Raw genomic sequence first — 21,695 nt, forward strand, 5'->3', positions numbered from 1 at the left:
GGCCGGATCTCAGCTCACTGCAAGCTCTGCCTCCCGGGTTTACGCCATTCTCCTGCCTCAGCCTCCCGAGTAGCTGGGACTACATTAGCTGGGACTACAGGCGCCCACCACCTCGCCCAGCTAGTTTTTTTGTATTTTTTAGTAGAGACGGGGTTTCACCGTGTCAGCCAGGATGGTCTTGATCTCCTGACCTCGTGATCCGCCCGTCTCTGCCTCCCAAAGTGCTGGGATTACAGGCTTGAGCCACCGCGCCCAGCTTAAAAAACATTTTTATTGATATATAATAGTTGTACATATTTTGCGGGTACATGTGATATTTTGATCCCTGTATACAATGTGTAATGATCCAATCAGGGTAATTGAGATATCTATCACCTCACACGTTTATCTTTTTTGTTTATTAAGTTATTTTATCTTCCTCCAATATTAGATGAACACAACTAATTGCCTCTTAGTGGAGAGGTCATCACTCAGAAAATAATTAAACACCATAGAGGAAGGGATCTCTCACACTTTGGAGAACAAAATGCATTAGCAACTGAGGTTAAAAAAAAAAACAAAAAAAAAAACAAGTGAACTTTATACTGAAAACAGCAAGTTAAGAATTTGTCAGTAACTCTATTTCTCAATCTCATCAGCCCACAGGAGGCAAACACAGGCCTGTCAAGATGTCCATGGATCTTGACAGGAGGCCATCTGCTTCCAGTATCACTCAGGAAAGAACTACTTCTTTCATGGTAAAGAGGGTAGAGGGCCACCTAATGGCTTTCTATAGGAAATACAATCATATGGTTTTCATGCCAGCATCTGTCCTTACTGATAAGAGCTCCAAGAATATGTCTCTGAACAATGTAGAATTGACATTTTACATTTCTCGAGTAGAACAACTTTGTACTTACTATTTCTAATACTTTATCTGCAGATACTTTTGAATTTCTACAAATGCAATCATGTCACAAGTAATAATGATTTTGATTTTTCCTTCCTAATTCTCATATTTTACTTTTCTTGTGTTACTGTACTGGTTAGAGCTTCGAGCACAATGCTGAGTAGAAGTGACAGTGGATCTCTGGCTTGTTCCCAAACTCAAACTTCTAACATTCTACCATTAAGAAAGTGGTTTGCTGTTGACTTTTTATGTTGTTCCATTATCAGTGTTCAAGAAGTTTCTCTTTCTAGTTTTCTAAGAAGTTTTTAAAAAATGAATGGGTATTAAATTTTATCAAATGCTTTATCTCCTCCATTGATTAAGATGATCACAGTATTCTCCTTTTTTTTTTTTTTTGAGATGTGTCTTGTACTGTCGCCCAGGCTGGAGTGCAGTGGTGCGATCTTGGCTCACTGCAAGCTCTGCCTCCTGGGTTCACACCACTCTCCTGCCTCAGCCTCCCAAGTAGCTGGGATTACAGGCACCCACCACCGCACTCAGCTAAATTTTTTGTATCTTTAGTAGAGATGGGGTTTCACCATATTAGCCAGGATGGTCTCGACCTCCTGACCTCATGATCTGCCCACCTCGGCCTCCCAAAGTGCTGGGATTATAGGTGTGAGCCACCACACCTAGCCTAAAAAGGTTATGCTACCAATGAAGCCACCTGGGGCCTAGAGTTTTCACTATGACAAAACTTAAATTAGTATTGTTTTTAAAAATGGATACAGAACTATTCAGGCTTCTTACTTCTTCTGTGTCAATTTTGGCAAGTTGCATATTTTTCTTTTAATGGTCCCATTCCATCTGTTTCATTTTCAAATTCATTCACATAAAGTTGTTCATCAAATATCCTTCTGGAGAAAAAAATGTCTGTGGGATTTGGAGGAATGCCCCCCTTTTTATTTCTTACATTGGCTACATATACCTTCTCTCTTTTTTACTGGTTAATCTTGCCAGGGGTTTGTCAATATTATTCTTACTCTTTTCAAAGATCCAGTTCACAGTTTTTAAGATCCTCTCTACTGTACTTCTTCCCTTAGATAATTAAGTTTTGCTCTTATTTATATTTTTCTTTCTTCTACTTCTTTAGGTTTAATTAGCAGTTCTTTTTCTAAGTTACTGAGAGGAATGTTTTTTCTTTTCTAATATTGCTTTTAAAGCAGTGATTTTCAACCTTAGTTGCACACTGGAATCACCTGGAGAGTTTTCAAATGTTTGGGGCGCACCCCTAGAGGTTCTGAGTCAAATGGTCTGAAAAGTGGCTTGGATATCAAAAGCTCCCCAAGTGATTCTAGATGCAGCTAAGATTGAGAACCACGGATTTAAAACTATAACCTCTAAGCACAACTTTAACTGCACCCCACAAGTTTTCAATATTTTCTTCATCAACTAAATCATCTTAAAATTTATGTTCTGATTTAATTTATATACATTTTGAGTGCGGTGGTTCATGCCTGTAATCCCAGCACTTTGGGAGGTTGAGGCAGGTGGATCACTTGAGGTCAGGAGTTCAAGATCAGCCTGGCCAACATGGTGAAACCCCGTCTTTACTAAAAATACAAAAATTAGCCATGCGTGGTGGCACGTGCCTGTAATCCCAGCTACTTGGGAGGCTGAGGCAGGAGAACTGCTTGAACCTAGGAGGCGGAGGTTGCAGTGAGCCAAGATCATGACACTGCACTCTAGCCTGGGCGACAGAGAGAGACTCAGTTTCAAAAAAAAAAAAAAAAAGAAATAATAATTTATATGCATTTCAAAAATAGCAAATGCAATGCATGGTTTGAGAAGTCAGGTAAATGGTACCTTTGGGGAAGAGGCAGGGGGTTGTGAGTGAGGGGAAACACAAGAGGAACTTCTAAAGTATTGGTTAATATTAACTCTTGTTTTGAGTGAACAAGAGAATGGAACAGATGGAAAACTATATACAACTTGCCAAAACTGACACAGAAGAAATAAGGAGCCTGAAATGTTCTGGGTGAACAAGAGATAATATTACCAATACTCTAGACATGTTCAATTTGTGATAATTCACTGAGCCACACACATAGGATTCGTAAATGTTTCTGTAACTTTATATTACACTTAAATATACTTTTTTAAGAGAGAAAACGGATCCCATACAAAAAGTGGGAATTATAACAGCACTAGTCTTCTCAATATTATACTGGACGCTAGAAAGTATAGTATAATGTCTTGTAAATTCTAATGGAAAATGATTTTGAACCTAGAATTCTGTAGTCGGACTTTTTTTTTTTTTTTCTTGATACAGGGTCTCACTCTGTCACCCAGGATGGAGTGCAGTGGTGCAATCTCCACTCACTGCAACCTCTGCCTCCTAGGCTCGAGCCATTCTCCTGCCTCAGCCTCCTGATTAGCTGGGACTACAGACTTGTGCCACCAACCCAGTGATTTTTGTATTTTTTGTAGAGACAGGGTTTTGCCATGTTGTCCAGGCTGGTCTCGAACTCCTGAACTCAAGTGACCCACCCACTTCAGCTAGAAATACAGGTGTGAGCCATAGCACCTACCCCGAGAAATTCAATCAAATTGTAAGGATAAAATAAAGATATTTTCAGTCAGGAGAGCGCACGGTAAAGTTATCTGCCAGGCATCTTTTCTCATAAATCTGGAGAATGTGCTCCAGTAAAAAGAGGGAATGGATAGGAAGATGAAGACATGGGATCTGGGAAACAAAGACTTCAATATAGGAGGAAGGCAAAGGAAGTTTCCAAATGACAGTTGGGCAGCAGGCCCCAGGAACAAGTGCACTTGGGGGCAGGAGGTGGGAGGGTTCTAGGGTGGGCAACTCCAAAAGAAATTCAAACCAAGAGAACACCTTCCTGTGTGTGACCATTGTGAAATTTCTCAGTTCTGTCACAGTACAGTGATACTTTATTTTATTTTATTTTTTACTGTTCTAAAGGTACATCAGCAAGAGTATAGTGATAAATCAGGTGTAGGCACATAGAAAAACCAAACAATTAAAAAACCAAAACATGGAAAATACTACATGTAGGATAAGCAAGGAATGATCCTTCTACCCAAAAAATGTGGTAGTGTAATCACTGTTCAATGCAGCTGTGAATAAGAGTTTTATGGCCATAACATAAATAGGGATCACTGATTTAGCCATGCATTGAGATACAACGGTATTAAATGAAAGAGAAGAAGGGGCTTTTGTATGCTTTTGTGGTATGAGGGGAGATGCTAGGGGAGGCCATGTAACACAGTATATTCTCATCTTCTACAGGAGGACATCAAAAGAGAAAACTGAAAAACCAAGTGTAAATACAGAGAAGTAAAAAACAACTAAAACAATTTAAATTGCAGGATGTGGGGTGGGGAAAGTGCAAGGCAGGCTATTGCTGCTTTCTGTTTTAAAAATCAGCACTTTTTTTTGTCTTTTTCAATTATTCGTACATAGTATTATCATAAAGATAAAATTAAACTAAGGAAAAATCTATGGAAATAAAAGAGAAAATCCCAGGGCACTAAAAAATCACTTTCAGCTTTAAAACTCTGGATAATCACCAGAATCATCTCTTGAACAAGAATAAGCATATATGTAGCTCACATCAGTAACCATTATTAATTAAATGTTGTTTAAGTCCCAAATTCTCCCCATATGAAGAGCCAAATTATCTATAGGATACATGCAAAGCCCCCCGCCAGAAGCCAGAACATACGGAACAAATGTTTTCACTTTATCATGCTAGACTGAGTTTATACTATTGTAACTGACATCTAACTTTTCAGGAACACATATGAAGTAAATTTAATCTGTGGTGGAAACACAGGATTATTCTTTTATCTTTTAAGAGCTGATACTCTATTAACGGATCTAGTGCCTAAATCAAAAGAACAGAGAGAGACTATATAAGCAAAATTACCTGAAGAAAGTCACGAAGAACTGTACCAGGTCCATAAAATTGCTGTGCTGGGAGAAGGCAATCTGTGACAGAAAAACAGGTAGTGTGATTATGCAGGTCATGAAACCACCACGGATTCAGGCTTTTCATTTCAAGAGTTAAGCTGAAAACAGAGTTTACATTTTAAAGAAGTTAAGGAAACTTTTTTCAGTGAAGGAAAAGTACCTCACCCTTTTAGTTTTCTTGTTTAGTTGCCAGCCCCATAGCAATATGCTAAGGCTTTAGCACGGCCTCCTGCAACCCCCTCTGAGCTTCACACCAGTTCTGAGGTTCTCTCCGTTTGACCCTGGAGACCCTCGCACGCCTCTCGCACGCCTCCATGAAGGCTGGCGCTCCCTCCCCGCGCCTCCACCCACACAAAGCTCTCCTTGTTTGCCTCAGTACCGATTCATGGCTCTGCCTCCAGGTGGGCAGCCCCATTCTGTGCTCTTCATTCTGTCAACATTTATGTACTCAGTGTGTACTGACTGCAAGATATTGTTCTTTTTACAAAAAATTGTGCCTCACATTTTGCTACACTGAACATCATCTGACAGTATGTCATCAGAACTTAAATAATTTTATTATACAGTTAATAGTCTTCATACCAAGAACATAAAAATACAACATATTTCATCAACTCTAAAATAACATTGGCTGAAAAAGGCATTATTCTGTGTATTATTTAGGAAAAACACTGTCAATTTAACTATGACATAATAATGCTTTTTAAGTCACTGACCATAAGATACATCATGATTTCAAGGATATTAGCCCACGAAAAAATGCATACCTCTGAATTGATAAAATACGAGAATTGCGTCCTTACTATCACCTACAATATATGTGCTACTAGCCAGATGTTGTGGTGCCTTGCCTGCTTTTTTTAGGGAACTCAGCTCTCTTTGGAGAGACAATGGTACTATCAACGAAACAATCACTGACCAAGGTGACAATCCCAGTACAGACAATTTGCATGACAAACACAGGAAGGTAAATGACCAGCGTCTGCTTTCCTAGTCCCACCCAACCCCAACCCTTGCACTGTTTTTAGAGCCAGACTCACAGGGGTCAGAAAAGAGACTTCCACTGTTTGCTTTTTTGATGGCCGTATTTTCTTTTGACATTCCATAAGCAAATAAGTTCCAACACTACTCAAGCCATAGTACATTATGGGGCTTGGAATTTGAAGCTTTTGTGTCCTCCCTCTGGCCACCATTTATAATCAGAAATACAAAGTTACATCAATTTCATATAATAAACAGAAACCCACTTTCTTTTCTTGTCCTTTATTTATCACAACAACCAGTTCCAGCTCCTCGAGAGAAGGAAAGCTGCGGAATATGAGCCATGGTCCTCACGTAAAAGTTTTAAATAAGATTGGAGGACAATTATATAAACAATGAAGAATCCAAGTTATAACACATAAAGAGAGAGAAGAAAATAGATTAGAGAACACCCCAGCCCTGTCTGGATTTCAATCTTTTAAAACGTGTGTCCTCAGTGTTTACACTTAAAGAATCCATGAGATACCTTTACTCCCTGCTAGATGCCAAAAACCACAGGATGCTAAGGGCACTGTCTGAGGACCTATCTGGTGTTCATGTGCCACACAACACTCCTCGGGACAGCCCCCGCCTTTCCCCACATTGGATGCTAATGGTTATTAGCCTGATTTCTTGCTGAAGCAGAACAACTCCATGTTCATGTCCAAATTATAATCATAAAGAACCTCATATAAAACAGCTGCCAGTATGGCTGGTACCCAAGACTCTAAAGGGGTCCTCTTATGTTGAATCTTTATCATCTAAGTCTCCATAGTTACAAGATTATGTGAGGAGGCAAAACTCATAAGATGAAAATATTTACGAATGTACTGACCACTTAGAAGCATCTAACTCTGCTGAACACCCCACCCACTGTTGTCAGTGTTTGTTGGTCAATCTTTGATAAGGTGATGCACTTATTGTTTCAAACTGAACACTTCTGAAACTGAAGGGGAGTGCTGTTAAAAATTACACTAGGTAATTAAAAATCATTCAATGTAAAAAGCATAAACTTGATAATAAGCATAAATTGGGCTTTTGCTACTTACAGTCATACAACGCAAACCAACTGTAAAATCAATTTTGCAAAAGACAAGATTTTAGTGGAGGTGCTGTTGGAGAACTGCTCACACAAAACCATTGGCAAAGGAAGACTTGGCAGATTTAGCCCTTCAGTTATCAACTGAAGAAGGGATAAAGGATGAAGGCATAGGAAGTGTTTCATAATTCTCTGAACGAGATTAAGAGAGAGGACTTTGGGAAAACTGAGGAATTTCCTGGCTGTTGCTTTTTACATCCTGCTGTGAAATCAGTCTCAAGTGAAGGACTCCATGATGCAGCTCACAGATTTCTGGGCACCAAGTGCATAACTGAAGCCACACCCCCATCTCTTTACCTTGCTCTATTTAATTCATAGCCAGTATCTGCACTACTTATAGCAAATAAGATCTGTGAGGATTGAGGATAGAGACTTCCCCTTATCCCCACTGACCATATATCTCCAGTGCCTAAAGCAGCCACTGATACATTAATTGGCACTTAATAAGCATTTGCTGAATAAACGCCAATATGTTAACAAGAAAAATAATGATCTGTCTCATAGAACTCAGTAAGATCTGATTGATTTTTTTTTCTTTTATGAATTTGGCTCATGAAGCAGGATCACACCTGCTTCATGATTGTAACCATAAATTTTGTTAACTCTAAAATTATTTTCCCATACTTTTTTGTTTCATTTTTAAAGACAATATCACAATCAAATCTTTCTTTCATAATTTATTATGGAAATGATGAAACGGATTTGGGGCCCTTTCTGATACTGAAGGAAATGAAAATTTCCTATATAAAAATCTATTTTAATACAAAGAAGAAATTCTAATTATATTTTATAAATAAAACTCATAATGTCATTCTTCTATATTTCCAAACAGTAGACACCATACTCCACACTCCAAGAAACCTAGAATTCACGCCCTAATGCTTCCACAGCCCAATTCCAACTCCACTTTCAGCACTATGTCTAAGGTGTATCTGCCCCATGGGCCTTCTGGATGTGTTCATCAATTCTGAAAAACTCTCAACTCGGAAGCTCAATAAGCCCCAGGGTTTGGGATAAGATATTATGGACCTGCACTTCCTCAACCACTAATGTTGTGCTTCAGCCAAAAGTGCTTCTGCTCACTATACTACTATACCTGACAGCAGACGGTTACCAGAGAGCCTCCCTGCCTGTGTGCATGGGGGTACTCCCTGTCTTTCCTGGCTCAGCACATCACTGCCTCCCTTTTTCAGCACCCCTGGCCCCACTGGAAACTCTGGCAGGCTCTCCTCTATGCTCCCTCACCACTGATCTGCTTCCCTCTCAGGACGTGTGATAATCACAGTCTATACAGGGGTGTCCAATCTTTTTGGCTTCCCTAGGCCACTGTGGAAGAATTGTCTTCGGCCACACAATACACTAATCCTAACGATAGTGCTGATGAGCTTAAAAAAAATAATAAAAAAACCCTCATGTTTTAAGAAAGTTTATGAATTGTGTTGGGCTGCATTCAAAGCCGTCCCGGGCTGCATGTAGCCCACGGGCCATGGGTTGGACAAACTTGGTTTACCATATACCATGGCTGTGTACAGACAGATATCCTGAGAAGAGGATTCCTGCATTCTTCTGTCTATGAAGATACTGATTCCTAACTTTTAAATTACTGTTGTAGAAGAATGAATGAAAAGGTAACTCCCTACTTCCCATACAAGAGCAGATATATTTTTGTATTCCAAGAACTAGGCCATGGCTCTCAAACTCTGGATAGCTTACAACAAAGTCAGAATCCCAGGCCCTATCCTTATCTCTGTATCTTTAAGCTCCTCAAGTGATTCTGATACTAGTCTCCATAGGCCACACTTCAGGAAACTCTGAAGTAAGAAATTATTAAACATCAGACTGGATGTAGTGGCTCACGCCTGTAATCCCAGTACTTTGGGAGGCTGAGGTGGGTGGATCACTTGAGGTCAGGAGGTCGAGACCAGCTTGGCCAACATGGCAAAATACTGTGTCTACTAAAAATACAAAAATTAGTTGGAGTGGTGGTGTGCACCTGTGATCCCAGCTCCTCGGGGGGCTGAGGCACAAGAATTGCTCAAACCCAGGAGGTGGAGAGGTTGCAGTAACCCAAGATCGCACCACTGCACTCCAGCCTGGGCAACAGAGTGAGACTGTCTCACAACAAAACAAAACTCCTCCTGTGCTCCTTTCCCTAGACAATTTCTTTAGCATTTCAGGAACTGCATTGAAAAAAAAATATTCTCACCTTTACTTGGAAGGTTAAAGCCCCATAATTAGTTTGGCTCTTTTGGCGAGTGGGAGGGAGATGGGGAAAGATAAGGGTGAAGGAAGAGAGACAGTGCTTTGAAACAAAAGGAGAGGCTGGGCTGAAACCTGGAGGCAGGGAAAGGGAGGGAATGGAGGGGAAGTTTCGCATTCTGAAAGTGCCTGGGAATGTGGGGTGTCCTTGTGGCAGGCTAGGGAGGCTCTGGAGCTTAAGTGTCATTCTATGTCCAAGCCTGTGCCACTGAGGATGTTGCCCTCAAGAGTGAGGGGCCAGGGAATCGGGCGCAGCAGTCAGCAACTGAAGATCAGATCAGGGGGCCTTCCCCAACCTTTGAGCTCAGTTCAGCCCTGAGGTTTCTGTATGTTCCTGAGGGAAGAGAATGGGTCTCTGCCAAAAAAGGCTGAGAATGAATTTCTAATTAAGTACAGTGGGTAAAACCCAAGTCCAAGATTACCATAAAAATAAGGAAGTATGGCATTTCTTATATTCCACTACCACATAACAATGTGATATTTTTGCATCTACTATGTGCCATCTACAAAGTAGGTACTCAAAAGCTTGAATAAATGGACGAATGAATGAATACTGAATGACTAGGAAAAGTCACTGTTTAATCAGAAAATTTGAAAAGAGTGAAGAAAGGACCTCTCATTTGCCTCTGGCCTCAGTCAGGACTTGGGTTCTCGTCGGAAGGATAAAACTGGCATTTCTAAGTCAATACCAGAGTTTCCTTTTAGGAAGGTAAGACCCTGTGGTGCAGAACTAATTACACTTTATGTAGCACTCATCAAACTCTACTGACCATATGCTGCGGAACCATGGACTGCAGAAGGGCTGTATTATTCCTACCGTGGAGATGTCTGTCTATCCATTATCATGAGCACGCAAGACAGGGAGAGGAAGAGAAAGGACAGCTGGCCACCCTGTGAGGTGAAGTCTTTCTACTTCAAGGCAGCATCTGTCAGGGTCTGAGAAAACGCAAGGTTATGTATGTACTGGGCAGAATCTCCGCAGGCTCCCATGGACCCCTGCGGACCAGTGGCTCCACCAAGGGTGAGAACCCAGCCCAGAATGAGCCCATGTGCTCTTCTACTCTCCCTGAGGCCAGTGTCTGCAGACACTGAAGACCTCGTGAATGTCCACTGCTCACATCAGAACCAGAGAGAGCCTAAGTGTCCATAGCTGCCACGGGGCTCCTGGTCTGACCATGCCAATCTTTCCTTTCTGGACACTGCAAGGCTGGAAGCCAGAAGAGGACTGATTCCTCCCACAAGAGCTTAGCCCTGTAAGCCAACAGCCTTTCTACTCAGGCCTTGGCTTTGCAAAGGATGGAAGATTCTGTGAGCCCTGGCTGAGCATATTCTGACCTGGGTCTTGTGCTGTCACCATCTTGAGTTTTGCTGTGACATAAAACAACTCTTTCTTTTTTCTTAAAAAACGAAACAAAACAACAACCACAACCAAAGTTGATATATGGAACTCTACGTCAAGACCACAGCTCTGGACCACATCCACATGACCATCACCTGGCCTCACACACCACGCACCTAATGCTGGTTTGTGCTGGCACAGAAACTGTATACCCAAGCTCTGGTCAGAGCCCCATGGCCAGTTAATACCATTCAGCCACTCATTCCTGCCATGCAAACGAACACTCACCATCTGTCTGCTCCCAACCTCCCACCTCAATACTGCTCTGTGCTTCCTTTCTCTAATTTTCTCCTAGCAATTCCTTTTTACCATTCTCCAGAATTTCTGTTCTATCACACTCATTAACAATTTAGATATCATTAGAGAACTACATACATAGTTGAAATATCAAAAGGTACTGAAAGGCTAGTCATGAAGCAATGTTCAATGTTCCCTGCTCCTCCTCTGCTCTTCTGAAGGCTTCTCTCCAGGGACCCCACCTTTAACTAGGTTACTTTTCAGTTCTTCTGGGAGTTGCCTTTTTATCATTAATGTTTTTATTAGTTCCTGATCTATCCATTTTAGGCATCACTTTAACCAACTTCTTACTGAAACAGAAGGTGATTTTGGTCATCAGCCCCGTCCCCCTCCCTCCAATATATATCACTGCTCTTAGTGTCTCTGTTAGTTCCTGTGCCATTATCCTGAGGGTGACAGTGATGGAAAGATGCCACTACAGACAGGAAATGGACATAACTCTCTGGGATATGGGGAGACGATGTGCCTGTTACCCACACACAGCTACAAGATCAGGAGAGAATGCAGCCATAGCCCAGTGAAGGGCAGCTCCCAGGGCCCCACAGGAAGAAGCTCTCAAACCCTGATGCACCTGTGCGTGGGGGTGAAGGCAGGAGGCTTGCTGGGAAGCTCTGTTTTTCATTCTCACCAAGGCAGGTGGGCTGGGTTGAGGGAGAGGGAGTTTTGCCCCTGACCCCTGAGTGTTTTAGAGACTGCCTACCGGTAACTGGTAAAACCCCTGTACAATGCTGTGTGCTTCCTGTAAAGGCGAACAGAACTTTAGCTCCAGGGTGCACTATGCTGCACGCCTGCCCAGCAGAGGCATGCTCCTGGAGTTGTCTTTAGGAGGCCAAATCATATACTCATACCTTTATTTCTTCTTCTACCACCTGTATTATTTTTTTCATTGTGTAATTTTTTTCTTTTTTTAGTAGGGATGGGGGTCTCACTACATTACCCAGGCTGGTTTCAAACTCCTGGGTTCAAGTGATCCTTCTGTCTCAGACTCTCAAAGTGCTGGGATTACAGGCATGAGCTACCATGCCCAGTTTCTTTTTCATTTTGGAAAATCTTAAACTTTTTAAAAAGTAGAAAGAGCACTATAATGAACCTCACGTGCTCATCATCCTGTTTTAGTAAATTATCAGCTCATGGCCAACCTTGTTTCATCCACACTCCACTTACTTTCCCTATGCTCATATTATTTTGAAGCATATCCCAGACCTCCAATCATTTCCCTCTTTACTATTTCAATATAGACAGGAACACTGAACTTTCTGCTTTATAAAGTTTGGATGTTTATGTCCTCAGCCCTCCCTTTTCTTCTACCTTCTAATTCTCTGGACAAAATTCTAACCAAGAACAATCCAATCTTCCAACTCCACGCTGCATAGACTAAGATAACAAATTCTTGGTTTCCAACCTCAGCCAGCCCATAGCACTGGTCAGCAATTGTTCTGACAATATCAGAAAAAGGTGTTGGCTCCTTTATAAAAGTCATAAAAGTTGTAAAAAAGAAAAAGTTCTGATACCTACCGTAAAGTCCTTTTACTAACAACTATATACTCATATGGCATACATTTAGGGAGTATCTCCAACTGATTTGCACAGGACACTGAAGACACTGAGGTATAAAATACAGTCCTTGCCATTAAGGAATCTTTGTATAGCAAAAACAGACACTCCACTGTGGAGGTGAAGAGGAGGAAAGGAAGTTGCTATGGGATGTGTGTCATCAGATGGTCTCCTTCCCTGGGTTTCTACACAAGAATTCCACCTGGACTCCCTGACTTAGGCCTGGCTCCTTCCAATCCACACTCCCAACTGCTGCCAGTGGGGTCTTTCTAAACACTGATCTTTGGTGACTTTTCGGCTTAAAACATCTCAGCGACTCCTAGTCACATCCGGACTCCAGTTCACAGCCCACAATCTCCAGTCTCTTCATAATGGCCCTCCCCAGCTCTCCACCTCCTTGCTAACAGCACTGTCACCAGCTCTGCTCAACTCCTGGTAGCTCCTGAAAGGGCAGGTCATTCCCTTTCCCTACCATGAACACCCCCTTCTCCCAGCTCCCATGCTCCTTAGGGATCAGCTCTGGTATGGTCTCTCTTAACTTGGACTCAGGTGACACAGGGCACTCCGCTCCCCTCTCATGGCTCCCAGGAACGCATTGGCACACCTCCAGCACTGAGCTTCTAATGGAGGTGCCTGCTGTCCACTCACAGCTGCTGCTCTGGGCCAGAAAGTCTGCTGGCTGAATGAATTTTAAAGAAGTCTAGTGGGTTCCTGGCTCTGGAGATCACAGGAGAGAAGTCTGCTAGAGACGAAGATTTACCCATCCAGCCACAGGCAATGTTCCCAGATGGTGTGGATGAGATTACCCAGGGAAAAAGAATCCAGATGAAACCCAAGGGAACAATAGCATTAAAGAGCTGACAAGAGACAACCAAAGCCAAAGCTGAAAAGCAGGAGATAGGACTTTCGAGACGAAGGAATGACACATTTTTTCTTTATGATGAAACCCACAGGGCTGTACAAGAACCTTAAATATAGTTTGAAACAAAGAAATACACATACTTTAAGTACAGTTTAATTCTTTTTTGTTTTGTTTTGTTTTGTTTTGAGACAGAGTCTTGCTCTGTTGCCCAAGCTGGAGTACAGTGGCGCAATCTTGGCTCACTGCAACATCTGCCTCCGGGTTTCAAGTGATTCTCATGCCTCAGCCTTGCAAGTAGCTGGGACTATAGGAACACTTCACCACACCCAGCTAATTTTTTGTATTTTAGTAGAGACAGGGTTTTACTATGTTGCCCAGGCTGGTCTCAAACTCCTGAGCTAAAGTGATCTGCCTGCCTCGGCCTCCCTAAGTGCTAGAATTACAGCATGACTTTATAATTCTTAACTCTTAAGATACAGATAACTAACACCAGGAGGTACGGATATGCATTATTATACAGTAAATATGAACATGAAAAGTATATCTGATACTATTCATAACAGCCAAAGAGTGAAAACCACCCAAGTATCCATCAACAGAAAAATGGATAAACAAAATGTGGTACATACATATAAGGAATATTATTCAGTTATAACAACAAGGAATAAGTACTGAAACATACTAAACACAGGTGAACCTTGAAAACATGATGTGACTTGAATAGGCAAATCCATAGAGACAGGAAATACAGACTGGGGGTTGCCAGAAGAGGGAGGAATGGGGACTGACTGCTAAGGGGCTTCTTCTGGAAGTGATGAAAATATTCTAAAATTGACTGTGGTGACGGGTGGCTGCACAGTTCTGTGAATATAATGAAAACCACTGAATTGTGTACTTTAAATGAGTGAACTGTATGCTATGTAAATTGTATCTCAATAAAACTGTTATAAGAAAAAAAGCACATCCAAGTGAACAGAAGTTTCACACATCCCTTGCTCAGTATAGCGATCCTGTTAGCACCCATAAACAGAACTCTAAAATCTAAATGAATGCCTAGTTCTCAATACCAATTCTGTGTTGCCTCTACTTGTGAACACTGGCCTCTTACATAAAACAGTAGATGAAACACCCAGCATGCAGACAGCTTCTATATTAGCTTCACATTACAGTAACAACCTCTGTTGCAGAGTCGGGAACAAGCCAGAGCCTCACCACCCCACCTTCCCACCTCACACACACACTGTCTGCCCATCCATCTTTTATCTTGAATACTACACCCCTAAACTACGGACACAGCTGAAGCCAGCTGAGCCCCGGCTTACTGGGGAGAACTAGGATAGCTTTCAGAAAGCAGGGGCAGAGGGAAGGGTGCTCACCCATAGGAACAACCGATCAAAAAACAGGCACAACCGGCCCCAACACACCCGCCACCCTCCTAGAAACAGGACTTTTCATTCTGTGGATTTTGTTTGTTTTTTAGCTGCATCTACAAAGATTTTTATAGTCAGTTTCAAGTTCCCTCAGCAGTTATAGGGTTTGATCTGTTCCTAATTATGGAAAAGAATCCTGGGATTGATTCAGAGTGAAGGAATTTGAATTTAGTATTACCATTTTAAAGCCCCAATGCTTACACAAATTTCCAAGTAGAGAATTAGATTTCCTCAGTTACTTTGCTTTAAAAAAATGATAATCTCAATTTTTAAAATCTCATTTAAAAAATGAGAATCAAAGGCAAAACGGCTTTGCCTGCATTGAAAGCCATACTGAAATTTAACTGAATGGCCTACACTGCACTATTTAGACATTTCCCTACTCTCTTACTTGAATAAGTCTCTCCATTTTTACTGAATTTGCACAGTTGCTAAATGTGTGTATTTAAGAGCCATGCTACACACCTAGAAAAGCTAAGGCTCTGGGGGAAAAACAGCAATAAAGAAACAAGCAGCCCTTGTTGAGAACATGATATACCTACCCAGGAAGACACCAGCTCAGCCCTCCACAAAGCACACAGCCAGATACGGTTCCCAAAGCAGAGAGAACCAGTATCAACCAGGCTGTCGTGCGAGGACTGAGAACACAGGATGATACGGGTCTGGTCACAGTGAATAGTGTGGTCATTTGTACCAAACAGCAAAAAGACATGCTTGCAATAGAACTTACCTGCATTTTCAAGGAAATCTTGGCAAACTAAATGGTGAGCATGCCATCGTTTATTTTCGCAAGTGCTCTGCATGCAGTGTTCATAAGTGGATCTTAATTTAAGTTAGTGATAGAGCCCAGATAAGGAGCACCAAAAAACCAGGAAGAAAATCAACATCTCCTTGATTCTGAAACTTAAAATTATTACTTCTTAGAAGTAAGTGTGGAGAAGAGCTCCCTCTAGAATGAAAGCTCTAAAACCACTTCAGTGACTTTCAGAGGGTGGAGCAATAGGGAACTGGAAGGAAAAAAACTAGAACTCGGCATTGGCAACAAGTATGGCTACCTCCAGCACAAAAGCCTGCTTATACGCACAGACTGGGAAAAGTGTCAGCAGCGTTAAGTCAAGATTTTCACTAAGAATCTAAAAAGTATTAATCATTTGTCAGCTATAAGCAACAAAGCATGATGTTCAATTAGATTCAGAATATGGAGAGGTATGTCAGTACAAAAACAATCTCAACTTAAAATGAGTCAATAAATTTTATTTACTAGAACCCTAATCAAGTGTTTTACATGAAAATAACCTAACAAATATATATAACCTATATCTTAATAGTGTCAGGAGATGTTGCCAAAATGAAATTATACTAACTGGAACCTAGAGCTCAAACTCTTTCGGATCAGAGAAACAACTGAAACCCCTGCAAGCTCTATTCCAAATGCAGTCTATGGCAGGGAGAATTCTAAGAATGCCCCCAAGATTTCCACCTCCTGACAGGCACGCTCTGTATCTTCCCTCCCTCTGTGTGGGTAGGCCTGACCTAATCAGATAAGCTCCCTTACAACAGGGTCTAGAGATCAGAGTCCTAAGAAGCCAGAGAAATTTGAAGCTTCAGGATACATATTCAGTATGTGTGTAGGAATACAAGATCTAAAATTTTCATTTTCAAATGTTATATAAATGCAATCATGCCATATATAAATTTCTAAGATTTTCTTTTTCAATCAGCAAAATTTGCTTTTGATTTATCAAAGTTGTTGTGTTTCTGTATATCAAAAGTTCATTTCTTTTTGTTGCTGGATATTAGGCCATGGTGTGTATGTAGCATCATTTATTTAAGCATTCATTTATTGAGGAATATTTGGCTTGTTTCCGGTTTTGGGCTATTATAAACAAAGCTGTAAAATATTGCTGTCAAGTGCTATAAACATGGGTGTACAGATATTTGTGAGAACACTGGTTTTCATTTCTCTCGGATAAATGCCTAGGAATGCAATTGTTGGGTTATAAGTATAACACTAGTTTTTTAAGAAACAGACAAACTATATTCCAGAGTGACTGTACCATCTTATATTCCCACCAACAATGTATGAGTGATCCAATCTTTCCCCACTCTCTCCAACATTTGGTGTTATTACTATTTTTAATTTTAGTCATTTTGATAGGTGTGTAGTGATATCTCATTGTGCTTTCAATTTGCATTTCTCTAATGGTTATTTTATTTTTATTTTGAGAAGGTAGTCTTATTCCGTTGCCCAGGTTGGAGTGCAGTAGCACAATCTCAGCTCACTGCAACCTCTGCCTCCCGGGTTCAAACGATTCTCCTGCCTCAGCATCCGGAGTAGCTGGGACTATAGGCATGTGCCACCATGCCTGGCTAATTTTTTATTTTTAGTAGAGACGGGGTTTTGCCATGTTGGCCAGGCTGGTCTTGAACTCCTGACCTCAAGTGGTGATCTATCTGCCTTGCCCTCCCAAAGTGCTGGGATTACAGGCGTGAGCCACCACACCCGACCTCACTAACGGTTATCGATGCCGATCATCTTTTATATGTCATTATTCACCATATGTATATCCTCTTTGGTTAAATGTCTCTTCATGTCTTTTGCCCAATTTCTTTCTTTTTTTTTTTTTTTGAGATGGAATCTCGCTCTGTAGCCCAGGTGCTGGAGTGCAGTGATGCGATCCTGGCTCACTGCAAGCTCTACCTCCCAGCTTCACGCTATTCTCCTGCCTCAGCCTCCCGAGTAGCTGGGACTACAGGCGCCCGCCACCATGCCCAGCTAATTTTTTGTATTTTTAGTAGAGACGAGGTTTCACCATGTTAGCCAGGATGGTCTCGATCTCCTGACCTCATGATCTGCCCATCTCAGCCTCCCAAAGTGCTGGGATTACAGGCATGAGCCACCGCGCCCGGCCTTTTGCCCATTTTCTAATTGAATTATTTGTTTACTGTTGAGTTTTGAGAGTTCTTATGCTCTAAATTCAAGTGCTTTCCCAGAAATATGGTTTGCAAATATTTTCTCCCAGTCCATAGCTTGCCTTTTCATCTTCATAACAGGGTTTTTCACAGAGCAAAAACTTTTGGTTTTATGTGGTCCAGTTTATCAAGTTTTCCTTTTATGAATCATGTTTTTAGTATCAAGTCTAAAAACCTTTTGCTTAGTTCTGGGATTCAAAGATTTTCTCCTATCTTTTTTCTAAAAGTTTTATAGTTTTATGTTTTATATTTAGATCTGTGATCAATATTGAGTTAATTTTTATATAAGATGTGAGATTTAGAGATTCCCTTGTTTGCCTATGGTTGTCCAACTGCTCTACACTACTTGTTAAAAGGCTGTCCTTTCTTCACTGAATTGCCTTTGCAGCGCCTTTGTCAAAAATCAGCTGGGGGCTGGGTGCAACGGCTCATGTCTGCAATCTTAGCACTTTGGGAGGCCAAGGCGGGATCACTTGAGCCCAAGAGTTTGAGACCAGTCTAGGCAACATAGGGAAATCCCATCTCTACAAAAAAAAAAAAAGAACTACCCAGGCATGGTGGTATGCGCCTATAGTCCCAGCTACTTGAGAGGCTGAGGCAGGAGGATCACTTGAGCCAGGGAGGTTGAGGCTGCAGTGTGTCGAGGCTGCAGTGTGTCGTGATTGTACCACTGCACTCTGGCCTGGGCAACAAAGTGAGACCCTGTCTCCAAAAAAAAAAAAAAAAAAAAAAAACAATTCAGCTGGAACTGGTGTGGTGGTGTGCACCTGTAACCCCAGCTACTCAAGAGGCTGAGGTAAGAGGGTTACTTGAGCCCAGGAGTTCAAGACCAGCCTGGACATCATAGTGAGACCCTGCCTCAAAACCACCAAAAACAAAATCAAATCCGAATCAGTTGGACATATTTATGTGGTTCTATTTCTGGGATCTATAGATCAGCCTATCCCATTGATCTATGTGTCTACCCTTCCTCCTGAAACAATGTCTTGATTACTATACCTAATAGTAAGCCTTAACATTGGGTAAACTGATTCTTCCCATTTTATTCTTCTTTTTCTAAATTGTTACAGCTATTCTAGAACTTTTGCCCTTTCATATAAATTTCAGAATAAGCTTGCCTGTATCTACAAAAACATCTTGCTGTGATTTTTAAAGACCTTTTTTAATTGTAGTAGGATATAACATAAAATCACTTTAACCATTTTTAAGCGTACAAATCAGTGGCAATAATTACATTTACAATTTTGTGCAACTGACATCACTACCTACTTCCAACGCTTTTTCATCACCCCAAAGGGAAACTCTATAATAACCATAAAGCAGTAATTCCCCATTTCCCACTCCCCCTAGCTGTTGGTAACCTCCAATCCACTTTCTGTCTCTTAAGAATTTGTGTACTCTATCTCACTGTGGTTTTGATTTGCATTTCTCTGATGGCCAGTGATGACGAGCATTTTTTCATGCGTCTGTTGGCTGTATGCATGTCTTCTTTTGAGAAATGTCTGTTCATATCCTTTGCCCACCTTTTGATGGGGTTGTTTTTTTCTTGTAAATTTGTTTGAGTTCTTTGTAGGTTCTGGATATTAGCCCTTTGTCAGATGAGTAGATTGCAAAAATTTTCTCCCATTCTATAGGTTGCCTGTTCACTCTGATGGTAGTTTCTTTTGCTGTGCAGAAGCTCTTTAGTTTAATTAGATCCCATTTGTCAATTTTGGCTTTTGTTGCTGTTGCTTTTGGTGTTTTAGACATGAAGTCCTTGCCCATGCCCATGTCCTGAATGGTATTACCTAGGTTTTCTTCTAGGGTTTTTATGGTATTAGGTCTAACATTTAAGTCTCTAATCCATCTTGAATTAATTTTCATATAAGGAGTAAGGAAAGGATCCAGTTTCAGCTTTCTACTTATGGCTAGCCAATTTTCCCAGCACCATTGATTAAATAGGGAATCCTTTCCCTATTTCTTGTTTTTCTCAGGTTTGTCAAAGATCAGATGGCTGTAGATGTGTGGTATTACTTCTGAGGACTCCGTTCTGTTCCATTGGTCTGTATCTCTGTTTTGGTACCAGTACCATGCTGTTTTGGTTACTGTAGCCTTGTAGTATAGTTTGAAGTCAGGTAGTGTGACACCTCCAGCTTTGTTCTTTTGACTTAGGATTGTCTTGGCAATGCGGGCTCTTTTTTGGTTCCATATGAACTTTAAAGCCGTTTTTTCCAATTCTGTGAAGAAACTCATTGGTAGCTTGATGGGGATGGCATTGAATCTATAAATTACCTTGGGCAGTATGGCCATTTTCACAATATTGATTCTTCCTATCCATGAGCATGGTATGTTCTTCCATTTGTTTGTGTCCTCTTTTATTTCACTGAGCAGTGGTTTGTAGTTCTCCTTGAAGAGGTCCTTTACATCCCTTGTAAGTTGAATTCCTAGGTATTTTATTCTCTTTGAAGCAATTGTGAATGGAAGTTCATTGGTGATTTGGCTCTCTGTTTGTCTGTTACTGGTGTATAAGAATGCTTGTGAAAGAACGGCAATCATAAAAAAGTCAGGAAACAACAGGTGCTGGAGAGGATGTAGAGAAATAGGAACACTTTGACACTGCTGGTGGGATTCAACCATTATGGAAAACAATATGGCGATTCCTCAAGGATCTAGAACTAGAAGTACCATATGAGCCAGCCATCCCATTACTGGGTACATACCCAAAGGATTATAAATCATGCTGCTATAAAGACACATGCACACGTATGTTCACTGAGGCACTATTCACAATAGCAAAGACTTGGAATCAACCCAAATGTCCATCTGTGACAGACTGAATTAAGAAAATGTGGCACATATACACTATGGAATATTATGCAGCCATAAAAAAGGATGAGTTTGGGTCCTTTGTAGGGACATGGATGCAGCTGGAAACCATCACTCTCAGCAAACTATCGCAAGAACAGAAAACCAAACACCGCATGTTCTCACTCATAGGTGGGAACTGAACAATGAGATCACTTGGACTCGGGAAGGGGAACATCACACACCGGGGCCTATTATGGGGAGATGGGAGGGGGGAGGGATTGCACTGGGAGTTATACCTGATGTAAATGATGAGTTGATGGGTGCTGATGAGTTGATGGGTGCAGCACACCAACGTGGCACAAGTATACATACGTAACAAACCTGCACGTTATGCACATGTACCCTAGAACTTAAAGTATAATAATAATAATAATAAAAGAATTTGTGTACTCTAGACAGTTCATGTAAGTGGAATAATTCAATATCTGTCCTCTTGCAAATAGCTTATTTCACTTAGCGTGTTTTCAAGGTTTACTTGTGTTGTTGCATGTATCAGAATTTCATTCCTTTTTAATGCTGAATAACATTTTATTTTATATATGTATATATGTATGTGTGTGTATATATGTATACACATACACACATATATATGTATGTATGTGTGTGTGTATATATATATACACACACATACACACACACACACACACACATATATACATATCACATTTTGTTTATCCATTCATCCACTGATAGATATTTGGGTTGTTTCCACACTTTGGTTGTTGTGAATAATGCTATCAACATTGGAATACGACAAGGGATTTCATGAACACAGATGCTATGAAGATTAGAGGACAGCATCAACAAATTATCAACATATTTGACCAGAGCAACTAGGCAAAAGAAAGAAATAAAGGGCATCCAAATTCAAAGGAGGAAGTCAAATTGTTCCTATTTGCAGTTGATATAATCTTATATATAGAAAACCCTAAAAGCTCCACCAAAAAACTAAGAACTGATAAACTCAGTAAAGTTGCAGGATACAAAATCAACACACAGAAATCAGAAGCATTTCTATACAGGTGCAACAAATTAGCAGAAGAAGAAATCAAGAAAGCAATCCCATTCTCAATAGATTTTTTTAAAACTT

At 40.9% G+C, this 21,695-nt stretch overlaps 1 protein-coding gene across 1 annotated transcript in view; it reads right to left on the reverse strand.

Moving 5' to 3' along the window:
* The window catches only part of ATRN (attractin), a 177,518-nt gene that overhangs the window by 26,167 nt on the left and 129,656 nt on the right, over positions 1 to 21,695 (reverse strand). Inside the window, exon 25 of the mRNA XM_023220242.1 lies at positions 4,822 to 4,883. Coding sequence (XP_023076010.1) covers positions 4,822 to 4,883 — 62 coding nt within the window. The remainder of the gene's footprint in view (positions 1 to 4,821; positions 4,884 to 21,695) is intronic.

The sequence above is a fragment of the Piliocolobus tephrosceles genome, chromosome 20 (assembly GCF_002776525.5).
Source record: "Piliocolobus tephrosceles isolate RC106 chromosome 20, ASM277652v3, whole genome shotgun sequence".
Classification (NCBI taxonomy): domain Eukaryota; kingdom Metazoa; phylum Chordata; class Mammalia; order Primates; family Cercopithecidae; genus Piliocolobus; species Piliocolobus tephrosceles.